The sequence below is a fragment of the Vicia villosa genome, linkage group LG6 (genome assembly GCF_029867415.1).
Source record: "Vicia villosa cultivar HV-30 ecotype Madison, WI linkage group LG6, Vvil1.0, whole genome shotgun sequence".
In the NCBI taxonomy this organism is placed as follows: domain Eukaryota; kingdom Viridiplantae; phylum Streptophyta; class Magnoliopsida; order Fabales; family Fabaceae; genus Vicia; species Vicia villosa.
In genome coordinates this window covers 102,445,609-102,459,495 of record NC_081185.1, presented here as the reverse complement: position 1 = coordinate 102,459,495, position 13,887 = coordinate 102,445,609, and the positions used below count along the sequence as shown (strand labels likewise).

Sequence of the window (13,887 nt, the reverse complement as noted above, 5' to 3'; positions counted from 1 at the left end):
GGATCTCAAAGACCCCATCAACCCTTGAACAGTCAAGGTTGATAGATCCTTGGTTTCTTCTATCACACCCACCATTGGGTCAAATCTTACTGTCAAACTAATCAGAATTTTGTCAACAATTCTGCGATCTTCTATCGTATCACCATGCGACTTCATCTGATTCAACAACTCGGAGATTCTGTTGAAGTACTCATTCAGGCTCTCGTTCTCCTTTATCCTTTCATTTTCATAAATCTCTCTTAAGAGATTGAAGCTTTACCGTTCGCACCTTTGAGTCTCTTTCGAACTCTTGTTGTAGGATACTCCAGGCTTCTTTCGATGTTTTAGCTCTCATAATCCTTGGGAAAATGGATATAGAGACTCCTCTTTGAATCATTCTGAGAACTCCAGCATCTGTGATCTTCTTCTTCTTCAACTCTTCAAGCCGTTGGCTTGATTCTTCAGCTTTTTCTTTTGATTTTTCAGCCTCTGTTGGTGCCGGTTCTTCATATCCGATTTTGACATACTCTAGAACATCCAAAGATGTGAATAGAGTCTCCATTTTAACAGTCAAAAAATCATAGTTCTCTCCTTCAAATAGAGGAACTTTGACATTGCTGTAAGTTGCGGAAGGGTTGTTTGTAAAGGCCATAATTTTTGTTGTTTTTGTTGGGGCTGCAAGGATCTGCAGCTCTGATACCACTCTGTTGGTGGTATTCTAGAGGTGGTATGTTATAAATTATACTGTTGCAGAATTCTGCAGAAGAAAACTGGTTTTTGACACTTTTTGCACTATACTTCCACATGTGGAAGATATGCTTTAAAACTGCACCAGACACTTTTCTCACTATACTTCTACTGGTGGAAGATATGCTTTAAAATTGCTATTTTATTGAATTCACCACCAACTGCTCTATCTTTCTTAACATTACAAAGCCTTTATATAGGCTTGAATCAAAACTGACTTAGAAGACAATAAGATGTTAATTAAGATGAGGACTCTTTGGTTCTCTCAATCTTAATGATACAATTCTAACATAAAGACAATCATTATAATGTGATGGTTACACTTCTTTCATAATGCTCACTAATAGTGGTGGTTACAACACATTAATTTTAACATGCTATAACAAATCATAGCCCCGAACCACCTACTTCAGACCAAAACAAGATTAACGTATCGCATGTTATTGATTTGATCAACTTCACTAACTATCTTTCAAGGTCATCTAATTATGCGATCCGTATGAAGATGCTGCAGCTACCAAATTTTAAACTAGATCTGCCAACCATGATTGGAATTTGGAGTTGCGTCTTTCACAACATCCCTGCTGAAACAGACTGAAATAGACTGCATAACCAATTGATAGAAAAACAAAACGCAGAGACTCATGACAATTCACTCCGGCTCTATGTTTTTGCATAGTTCAAGTGTCTTATTCTTCACCTTACATTCAAAGATGTTATATTTAATGAAAACAACTTTTGTGTTTCAGGATTAGTTATCGGTATCACTACATAGAAAGCTTTCTCCTTAAAACCGTCCAGATATTCGTATAATCCTTAATAATATCTCTTAGACTAACACGTCGTAGATCATAAAGTTGTATGTATTCATGCTTGTGTGTTTGTTTCACTTCCGCCTTAAAGTATAATTATAGTTTTTTAATCTTATTAAGGTAATTGTAACATGTAAGTCCCCATTGTAATGTGATTAAAGAAGTGCATAAAAGTATGGAAGACTTAATACCTACCCACATGAAAAATAGCTATTCATGGAAACTACATCCAATGCATTAGACATTATTGTAATAGGTAATTTGATGGTAGGAGCCAAAGAAGTTAGGTCACTTTTTGTGTAATTTAGACACGATGCAAGCATGATAGATGTGGAAGTTTGGAACATTGCCACCACGCCTCATTTCATTATACAATTCCAACCTCAACCAAAAACATGTCGTGCACTACTATGAGAACATACGTCTGCTCATATTTTAATCCAAAAAACTTATGTGTCTGTTTTAAATAGTACCACTTTTGCCTTTTCTTTATGTCCCTTTCTAGTGACACATATGCTTGAAAAACAATCTACTACTACCCATAAATATCAACTCTCCAAGGAATAGAGAACCACACATCCACCTCATAGATTCCAAAAGAAACAATGGAATCTCAACAATCCCATAACCAACTTCATGTCATTTTTCTTCCATTTCCATCTCCTGGTCATATGATTCCAATGATAGACACGGCAAGACTATTTGCCAAACATGGTGTTAATGTTACCATCATCACCACACATGCAAATGCTTCAAGTTTCCAGAAAACCATAGACAGTGACTTTAATTCAGGATACTCCATCAAAACTCATCTTATTCACTTCCCTTCAGCTCGAGTTGGTCTCCCTCATGGTGTTGAAAATCTCAAAGATGGAACTTCCTCAGAAATTCTTGGTAAAATCAGCCATGGAATATCGCTGCTCCAAGATCCAATCGAGGTACTGTTTCAAGATCTTAAACCAGATTGCATAGTAACAGATATGATGTATGCTTGGACAGCAGAAGCAGCTGCAAAACTAAACATTCCAAGGATTCACTATTACAGCTCAAGCTACTTCTCCAACTGTGCCTATCACTTTATCATGAAGTATAGACCACACGATGGTTTAGTTTCGGATACACACAAATTTACAATTCCTGGTTTCCCTCATACCATTGAGATGACCCCTCTGCAGATTCCTGATTGGTTAAGGGAGAAGAATCCTGCCACATCCTATTTTGAACCAATGTTTAAATCGGAGGAAAGAAGCTATGGGACACTATACAATAGTTTTCATGAACTTGAAAGTGATTATGAGAAGCTTAGTAAGACTACAATGGGGATCAAATCATGGAGTGTAGGACCTGTTTCAGCTTGGGCTAACAAAGATGATGAAAAAAAGGCTAATAGGGGACACATTGAGGAGCTTGGAAAAGAATCTACAGAGTTGTTAAATTGGCTTAACTCACAGAAAAATGAGTCTATACTTTATGTAAGTTTCGGAAGTCTTGCTATGCTAGCTCATGCTCAGCTTGTAGAAATTGCTCATGGACTAGAAAATTCAGGTCATAATTTCATCTGGGTTGTGAGGAAAAAAGATGGAGATGAAGACAAAGACGGGTTTCTTCAAGATTTCGAGCAAAGGATGAAGGAAAATCAAAAGGGCTATGTGATTTGGAATTGGGCACCACAACTTGTCATATTAGGCCATCCTGCAACAGGAGGGATAGTGACTCACTGTGGATGGAACTCAATTCTTGAAAGCTTGAGTGTTGGTTTGCCAATGATCACATGGCCAATGTTTGCCGAGCAATTTTACAATGAGAAGCTGCTTGTTGATGTTTTGAAGATAGGGGTCCCGGTCGGAGCAAAAGAAAACAAGTCATGGAATAGCGTTAGTGTAGAGGCAGTGGTGAAAAGGGAAGAGATAGTGAAGGCTGTGAAGATTTTTATGGGAGGTGAGCAAGAGAGCAAAGAAATGAGGATTAGAGCAAAAAATCTTGGTGATGCTGCCAAGAGGAGTATAGAGGAGCATGGAGACTCTTACAACAACTTGATTCAGTTGATTGATGAGCTGAAATCATTGAAGAAATCTAAAGCACTTGGTGAGAAAGCAGATTAGGTAGTTGAAGTGAAGGAGTAATCTTGGTGGTTTAGGAATTTAGGAAGTGTAGCTGCTGAAGGTTTTGAATCAGATGAAACAACATCCAAGTATTTCTCTCCTGCTGTTTTTTGTTGTTATTTGGATTTCAATAAGATGAGACACTATACAATTATTCTCGTGCAGTGCAATGATGACAAAAGAAGTTAGCTTTTACTATGCAATTTTCATATTAGGCTAAGAAAGATATCTATTGATGAATAAAATTTTGTTGTCTACTATGGTTTGACTTATAGCAAATTTATCACTACAAGTATTCTACAGATATCTAGGAGAGAATTAAATCTGATGCTCACAATTTTCTTTGTTTGTCCAAAAGAGTATGATTATGGGTTAAGACATGTCCCACCTCAGTTTAATCATCTCCTTGGTTCTGGCTCAGTTTTCAATTAATGAAAGCTGATGATTTCCCTTAAAAAAGAAATGTGCAACATATGCATATCCTCTATGGCTGTTCATGGAATAGTTCGGTCGGAAAACGTAATTGAACTGAATTAAATTAAAAGGTCACCTGAACTGAACCAAACCGTTTTAGTTTGTGCAGAACTAAAGTGAGCCAATACTATTGGTTTGGTATAATGGTTCGGAATTCCGAAATATCCCAAATTAAAACACAATTTTTTTCAAACTACACCGTTAGTTAAGAAAGAACACTCTATAAGAGGCTGTTTAAAGTAAATTGGTAGTTAATGATTGAGATTCATTTCTTAATTTTGACATCATTTTACTCAATAATTTAACAATTAAAGCGAAAGAACTATTCAAGACAAAAACTATTAAAAATATTTGGAGTAATAGAAGGTCCAATGCTAATACAGTAACAGTTCGGTGCTAATACGCCTTTTAGTTTTAAAATTTAAAAATAATGTTTCAGTTTTGGTTTATGTTTGGTTAATTACAATTCAGTTTGGTTTTATAAATTTTAACTTCGGTTTAGTTCGACGTTCAGTTCACTTCACAGTTTTTTCAAACTCTAGTTATGTGTATGATCACTAACCATAAATTTTTTGGTGAGCTGACACGCCGCAAGTGTATGGCAATGTGAAATAGTATAAAATGTTATCAAGTCATAGAGACCAATAGTTGAATATCAAATTCTATCTATATAAATCTAGAGTGACCGAATAGTTAATTTTTGACAACTTAAGTGAAAAACATCTTAAACAAAAATCACTTAAAGATAATTAAACAAACAGGACTTTGGATCATGATTTTCACTGTAACTTCTTCGTATGATTCTTTCACCTCTCTATTGTGAGAAATTTTACGTTGTTATAGAAAAATAGATAAATATGGACAACACTTACTTTCGTTAGCGTGTTGTCCTATCCATGACGAATAATTCGTCTATTTTCGCACCGCCAAATTACTTGTCAGAAATTCTTTATTTCACGTACCTATAAAAGATGGAACGTTTCTCAATTGCATTTGAGCATTTTCGTTGTTATTGTTTAAAAATCTGCTCTCGGGTATTGATACGTATCCTATCAGATCATGATCAGTACCTGAAAACTCTCAACTTTCGTGTAAGGGTTGGAATGAAAAATTCAAGTTTTAAAATAACGCGTAAATAAAATTCTCGTAATTGATTTTTGAATGATCATATGAATAATCATGAGATAAGACTCATGACCCTTAGTTTCTAGGACTACTTATTTATGGTGAGAAATAGCGTTGTCGTATCTTAAATTTTGTCAGTATTTTTTACTTTTTTATTATCTTTTCGAAAGAAAAAATAAATTCAAAAATGTAAGTTAGCTCATGTGATAGCTAGACAGGGATGTCACTCGAACCCTTTTGTTTTCTTTTTATTTGAATTTTAGTTCCTATTTTAAAAATACAAAAAGAATTGGAAATTTCTTTCCCTACTCCCTCTTTTCTACATCACCTCCGGTGAAAAACCCAAAATACCCTCACTTCGGAAATGCATTTCCGAAACGTTTTTTTTTTTTCAAAATTTGTCTTATTTCGGAAATGCACTTCCGAAAACACGAAAAAAAGGTGTTTTCGGAGATGCATTTCCGAAAACACCCTTTTTTTTGGGTTTTCGGAGATGCATTTCCGAAAACACTTTTTTTTTGGAGGGGGTGTCTTCGGAGATGCATATCCGAAATATTCCAAGACCAAATTGGTCTTGGAATGTTTCAGATATACACTTCCGAAAGAATTCAATAATTATTAAAAAATTAAAATCAAGGTGAATCAATACAATTAATAGGTATAAAATGAAGGTGAATCAATAAAATGAAGGTTAATCAATAAAATCAAGGTGAATCAAAATTTCCTAAACAATTTTAAAGTTAAAAATAATTTTTAACTTATATAAATATATAATATATAAATATATAATAATTAATATATAAATATATAAATATATAATAATTATTATAAATTAAAACACTCATTTTTTTAATTTTTATAATTATTATATAAATATATAAATATATTTATAATTAATATATAAATATTATTATATAAATATATAAATATATAAATATATAATAATTTTTATAAATATAAAATAATTATTATAATTATTATATAAATATATAAATTAAAACACTCATTTTTTTAATAAATATATAACAATTATTATAAATATATAAATAAAAAATTATAACCTATTTTGTAAGTGAAATTATTTTAATTTTTTTAATTAAAATTATTTTAAATTTTAAAATATGAATCAGAATAAATATATAATAGCTATTATTCATAACTCATAAATTATATCAAAATATATAATTATAATTATTCATTATTCATAAATTATATCAAATTTATGATATGTGAATTAATTAATATCCTAAAATTAATTTTTGGGATTTTTTTAGATTTTTTTTGTTGTTTCGGAGATGCATCTCCGAATTAGTCAAAATTCCAATTTTTGGGATTTTTTCGAAAATGCACTTCCGAAGTCTGGAAAAATTTAGAAAAAAAAATATTTCGGAAATGCATTTTCGAAGCAGGGTAAAATGAGGTTTTCGCTGGGGGTGACCCCCATAGGGAGGTGGGTAAAGAAAAAATCAAAAGAATTTGATTTTATTTATTCTCGACATTGTTGGTGATTTTAGTATCATCAATGTATTTTGGTAGTAATGTGATTTACTATAGGCCGATGCAATTATGCATTAAGCTTGAAACGAGTTAGGGGTAGTGCGGAGTGCATGCTCGTAGAGCCAAACGTGCAATTGAATATGAATAATAGAAACGGGGTTCTAAGGGGTGGAGCCCCTGGCGGGGTGTGGGGCAGCGCCCTGCCGGGGTCCGTGCGGGGTAGTGCCCCAAGCAAAATTTCCTTTTGAATAGTTGCACCCTTTCCCAACGGACATAACAATTCGTTTGAATAGTTGCACCCGTTTCCAACAGACATAACTGTTTTTCCGAAAAGGTGTGTATGTTCGTTTCTATTACTGGTCTCCTATATAAGGAGTCTTTTGGTCTCGATTTGTTACACGAAATTACATACTTCCTCTCTACATTCTGATCTGCTCTCTATTGTCAGAAACAGATTGTTCTTCAAGAATTATCCCCGCAAAGATTTCGTGAACCCAACAAGAATAGGGTCGAAATACTTTGTTCGGAAAGTGAACAAACACGATTCTTGAAGATATCCAGGATTATCATACCATTTTTCTAACAGGCATTTTGTCTGAATTAGTTTTATTTGATTTTTTTAATTAGTTTAATTTTGTTTAAATTTTTTAGTTTGACTTTTATCTGCTTTTTCAATTTGGGAAATGTTAACCAGTGCCTTTTGGGTATTCTTTAAGTGATTAAAGTGGTAAGTTTTTATTAAAATGCGTGCAACTAATACATTAAAAGTGTATTGAAAATTGAAATGTTAACTTTTATAAAAAATATTTTCTTTATTTAGTATGCTTAAAGAGTGCCATGAGGGCGGTGGTTAGCAAGACCCTTTCAAATTTTATTTGATTTTTTAAATAGTTTGATTTAAATTCAAATTAAATGATAACCTAATTTTTTATTATAAATAGATTGTCAATTTTCACACAATTTCACAGAGAGTCTGTCCCAAAAACAAACCATTTTACATCCATTTATCCAATAAAATTTACACACCACTTTTACATAAAAAGCCAAAAAAAAACCTCTAATTTCCCTCCTCTCACACGTGCATTATCTCACGAAAAACCTTCACACAATAATCATCACTTATGTCAACTTACTTCTTTCCTTGTTGACTTTTCCATAAACACCTTCCTCTCACCAACAATTATCACCATCATCCACCTCAACTTCACTCACCTTCGTTACATATCTCACAGACGACGCCACTGTTTCGCATGAGAATCATGATTGTTTGGTGAATGATGGATATAAATTGCAATATTGAAATTGTGTTTTTGATATGGTGAAAGAGAGACTGATTTATAAGGTTAACGATTCAATGCCAAGTCAATACAAGTAAAATGAAATTAATGAGATTTGAATCAAATTAAATGAGAAATGACGTGTTTTCCCTCTTTTATAGTACGACGGTTATAAAAGCTTACTGATCTATTAACATGAGATGTGGATATCTGTATGCTTAATCTTGGATTGAGATTGATTGCTTTTTTTTACTAGAATAATGCACCTGATCCGAAAGCGCTGCAGTGGATCATTTTACTCTCTGGACCGAGATTATTAAACCCTCTCTGGACGGCCAAGAACACTTACCAGGTATAAGACATGTCATGAATATATGTTATACTCTTCACACAATATATAACCAACTGCAAATTAATACAATAAATTATGTATTATGTACTAAGTCTAATTGTGAAAATAATTTGTTTATAACATTATTAAGCTAAACGTCAAAGATGGGTGGAGAAGGCAATAACATGACTAAAGAACAAGGAGAACACAAACACAAAATATTACTTTTTATTCAAAGCCAAATATTTAACTAAGTGCAGGCCTTTTTTTTGTTTTATATGGTCATTTAATTTTATAATGAAGTTTAGCCTTTACAATGTTATAATATAGGCCAGCACATAGCTTAAAATTGATAAATAATGTGTTTGCTAGAACTCTCCCTTTAACATTAATTTCAAGCTCAAGCCACATTTTTCATCACATTCTAAAAACACACAAACTCACATATTAGAGTAAAGCAAAACACACTTGAAAAGCAATGGAGTCTACAAAACTTCATGTAGTTTTTGTTCCTTTTCCATCTCCCGGCCATATGAATCCCATGATTGATACTGCAAGGCTATTTGCCAAACATGGTGTTAATGTTACCATCATCACCACACATGCCAATGCTTCAACCTTCCAAAAATCCATAGACACTGACTTCAGTTCAGGATACTCCATCAAAACTCAGCTTATTGAGTTCCCTTCAGCTCAAGTTGGTCTCCCTGAGGGTGCTGAAAATGTCAAAGATGGAACTACCTCAGAAACTCTTGGTAAAATCATTCAGGGAATAATGATGCTTCAAGATCAAATCGAGAATCAGCTTCAAGATCTTCAACCTGATTGCATAGTAACTGATATGATTTATCCTTGGACTGTTGAATCAGCTGCAAAACTAAACATTCCAAGGATTTACTTTTACAGTTCAAGCATATTCTCCAATTGTGCAAGCTATCTTGTCAGAAAGTTTAGACCTCATGATGATTTAGTTTCTGATACTCAAAAATTTACTATTCCTTGTTTGCCTCATACCATTGAGATGACACCTTTGATGCTAGCTGATTGGATTAGGACTAAGAATTCATCCACTAGCTCTTTCGGTGCAATATTTGAATCGGAGAAAAGAAGCTATGGAACACTATATAATAGTTTTCATGAACTTGAAAGTGATTATGAGAAACTTAATAAAACTACTATAGGAATCAAATCTTGGAGTGTGGGGCCAGTTTCAACTTGGATTAACAAAGATGATGTAAAAAAAACCAATAGAGGAGATGTTGGAAAAGAGGGAGAATTGTTAAATTGGCTTAATACAAAGTCAAATGAGTCTGTTTTGTATGTAAGTTTTGGAAGCCTTACTAGGCTTTCTCATGAGCAGATTGTGGAAGTAGCTTATGGACTTGAAAATTCAAGTCATAATTTCATTTGGGTTGTTAGAGAAAAGGATAAAGATGAGGATGGAGAAGGTTTCTTACAAAGTTTTGAGGAAAGGATGAAAGAAAGCAACAAGGGATATATCATATGGAACTGGGCACCACAGCTTTTGATATTGGATCACCCTGCAACAGGAGGGATAGTGACTCACTGTGGTTGGAACTCAATTCTTGAAAGTTTGAGTGTTGGTTTGCCAATGATCGCATGGCCAATGTTTGCTGAGCAATTTTACAATGAGAAGCTGCTTGTTGATGTTTTGAAAATCGGAGTTTCTGTCGGATCAAAAGTGAACAAGTTTTGGTCAAGTGTAGGTGAAGATGCATTGGTGAGAAGAGAAGAAATTGCAAAGGCTGTAGAGATTTTGATGGGAAGTGGTGAAGAGAGCAAGGAAATGAGGATGAGTGCAAGAAGGCTTTGTGATGCTTCCAAGAGGAGTATAGAGAAAGGTGGACATTCCTACAACAACTTGCTTCAGTTGATTGATGAACTGAAATCAGTAAAAATTGCTAGAGAACTTGAAAAAACAAGATTAGATAATTGAATTGGAGCATTATTTGATGTTTAATTGATATTTTGATATTGCTTTAGGAGTTGCAGGAGGTTTGATTTTATTAAGTTTTTTGATTTTGTAAAATGATGAATAACATGCAAGTACTTTGGAAGCAAATAATTCTATTTAGGAATCTGTTATTACTTATGTGATGTGTCACATGTTGGCATAAGATTTCAGTTTTACTATATAATTTTCATAATATGAATATTTAAAAAAAAACACTATTTTTGGTTCTGCATTTAATATTTAAGTTTTGATGATAATAATAGATATATTTTTTATGTAACAATTTTGTATTCTAATGTGCAAATTTACTATTTTGGTTGATTAAGAATTGTTGTCCAGAAAATCATTAGAATCAGCGTAATACACATTCGAAGAACTATTCATCTCAATTTTAAAGTAACATCAGTAGCTCTGAAGAATGTTGAATGAGTCATCAGATAAAGGATTGACAAATGTTTCTAAAGCTAAGCTACTCTATCATATTAGAAATTAAGATTTCAAGACTCAGATAGGTTTTTGCTTTCAGCTCATAAATCAAGAATGTGTCGTTCAGATAAGTCGCTACTTTTTACTCTGAAGAATAATTTCTCTTGGGATGTCTACGTGACTTGATCTCTTCCACGATTTCTCTACTTCAGAACATAAGTACATCTCAAAGAAGAATGGTCGGATAACTTACACTAGAAGCAATATGGTAAAATAGTACATCAACTTTTTCCACTACTACAAGACATATTGTATGGACCCGATTTTAAGTGTCTTTGTTGTTTCCATCGTCTTCATCCCTTCATCAATTTTATTTTACTTTTCATTCCTCAACTAGCCTTTTTCTCTCATGGCATCAGAAACGCCTGCTAGTAACAAGAAAATCAGGGTAGAAAATCTTGTTGTTCATTCTTGCTCCTCCGAGCAGTGCACTTAACCCAGTTCTTCCAACATAATCTCTACGGAAAAAAGAAATTCCTTTTGCATCCACAGATGTTGAATGTACTGATCCTACGAAAAGTATGTTCAAATCTGGTTCAACCACTGGTACTTCAAAAATAGGAAGACATTTGTTTCCAAGATGAAGTTCTTAAAGAAAAATCCTTTCAAGTTTCACGTTGATTTAGATGACGATGAAGATTGGATAAATTTTTTAATTCTGAAAAAAGCTTGAAGCTTGCTGATTAGAATTCTGGTCTTTGTTTCTTTTGTTTTTTTATGTGTTGAATGGTTGTTTGTACTTCTTTTCTTTCTAATGAAATGAAATTCGGTTCTTTGTTTTTCCCTCTCTGTTCCTTATTTTGTGCTTAATCATGATTACAATCAATTAACAATGTCTTAAACTTTTTTTTATTATGACAAAAAGGGGAGAAATATAATGATGATTTATATATATATATATATATATATATATATATATATATATATATATATATATATATATATATATATATATATATATATATATATATATATATATATATAAAATTCTCATTAAATATCATTGTTTATATTTTACAATGAAATAGATTTAAATTCGATTCAAGAATGCGCTAATTCTAATGAATGAATTATATCCTGACAAAAGATGAGAAAACTTCTGATGGACAATTAGAAATATCTAGAAAACATTTGATAAGTATTATCTTAAGCAATTATGTGGTTTAGAATATCTGATAAGTAGATCTAAAAGCTTATGCAGAGATTTTGATGCTCAAATTATCTAATAAGATAAGTTCCATCTAGTCATGTTCTGATACTATTTAACCAGTAGTACTCTGACACTACTTAATCATATGCTCTGATACTACTTAATCATGATCTTATCTGATTCATTAAAGATCTGAGTAAACAATGCGCTTTGATATACAAGACTTCATGCGCTCTGATATTTAAATATCTACGTGCTCCGATATCTGACGCTCCGATACATAGAGCTTTATGCACTTTGTTATATGAAGTTTCAACTCGATCAGATATTTGAAGTTCTGATCAAATGAATGATTCTGATGAAATCAAACTCCAATCTAAAAATGTTTAGATATCCTGTATCTGACTCTAGGGGAGCTTGTACATCTCAGGGGGAGTTTTCTCTATCTAACTCTGATTTGTTTATTTTTGTGATATTACCTTATTAAATTGTTCATCAAAATACATGGTTTTCGTCATCATCAAAATGGGGAGATTGCTAGAATACGATTTGGTTCTGCATTCAATCTTTATGTTTTGGTGATAACAATTTTTAAGAATCGCTAGAATAAAAGAGTTGTTGCTCGTTAGATTGTGTTATTTTTTTCTTAAAATTTTTGTTTCAACCTGCTTATTAAGAAGCGTTATCTTCTAAACAAAATTATTTGTAAATCTGTTGAGATTTGTATTCCTCAAGTGACTAGGTTGTTAGTCTATATACTTGAGAGAGTTAAGGTGTCTTTCTAGATTCTTGGAGGTTGTTTGTAATTTTTCAAGATTAGTGTATTAAGTTCTTTTCTAAGGAGAAATCACCTTGGCGGGTGCACAAGATTAACCTTTTCTAAAGTGAACTTGTATAAACAAATATGTTCTTTTTCTTCTCCCTTTTACCTATCTCATTAATTGTTGTGAATAGTCTTTCTAAAAAGAATTTTTTTAGAAAATCCAATTCAAATCCCTAATTTCTTGTGTTTTTCTCTACCTTGAATTTGCAGTTGATTCGTATCAAGTGCAATATGTGATTCGAATCATAGGCCATGTGATTCGAATCATGTGCGATATTTGATTAGAACTAGTTGCTCCTGAGACTTTTGAAAAATCATAAAAGTTTCATGATTCGAATCATGTGCAAAGCCTGATTCATATCATTATCTCTAGAAACTTTTGAAAAACTAGAAAACTTGCATGATTCGAATCATATGTAAACCATGATTCAAATAAGATGATTTTAAAAATATTTTGGAAGTCTCTATTTGATTCGATTCGAATCAAAACTCATCTGCAAATGAATGATTCGAATCAGAGACTTCAAAATATGAGTTTTCATTTTTTTAAAAGCTTTTCTTTGCACATGATTTGAAAGAGCACACAAAGATTTTATTCCACAACCTCATACACTTGACTAATAACATTTTGATCAAGTTCGAACATAACTAAAAGGTTTATGCATGCTAAAAGATATAAATCATGTGTGAGCAATCTATGAGGGAGACTCAAGAAACATAAAATACGAAAGTGATAAGCCAAGCAATGAAAATGGTTTTCCCCATGCTGAAGAGGCACCTTTTGATTTTCTAAATAGGTGAAAACTGAGCAACTCCAAGATTATGATATGCCCCAAGTGTAGTGAAGTTTTTGATGAGGAAGTGGCGAAAAGTTTGAAAGGTACCAGAGTTTCAGATCCAAGGAAAGGTAGAAAACGCGGGTCGATATACAGATTTGTCTTCGACAAAAGAGGCATTCCACACAGGAATAAGGATTCCAAAGAAAATATGGACACCACCAAAGGACTTATGTCCTTCCATTAAATGCAGCCAAAGAAGAGTGGGTGAGACCTGTGAACTAAAGAGGATCATGAAGGATAGAAAAACACTTAGAAAGGGGGGGTTTGAAT

The 13,887-nt window shown here is 32.9% G+C and overlaps 2 protein-coding genes across 2 annotated transcripts; both read left to right on the top strand.

Annotated features, from left to right (window-relative positions):
* The first annotated feature begins 2,018 nt into the window (after positions 1-2,018).
* LOC131609441 (soyasapogenol B glucuronide galactosyltransferase-like) lies at positions 2,019-3,838 on the top strand. The gene has a single exon (XM_058881133.1). It carries the CDS (start codon positions 2,144-2,146, stop codon positions 3,638-3,640), a length of 1,497 nt encoding a protein of 498 aa, XP_058737116.1. The 5' UTR covers positions 2,019-2,143; the 3' UTR covers positions 3,641-3,838.
* A 4,910-nt stretch (positions 3,839-8,748) lies between these two features.
* On the top strand, positions 8,749-10,301 carry LOC131611986 (soyasapogenol B glucuronide galactosyltransferase-like). The gene has a single exon (XM_058883800.1). It carries the CDS (start codon positions 8,823-8,825, stop codon positions 10,299-10,301), a length of 1,479 nt encoding a protein of 492 aa, XP_058739783.1. The 5' UTR covers positions 8,749-8,822.
* The last annotated feature ends 3,586 nt before the right edge of the window (positions 10,302-13,887 follow it).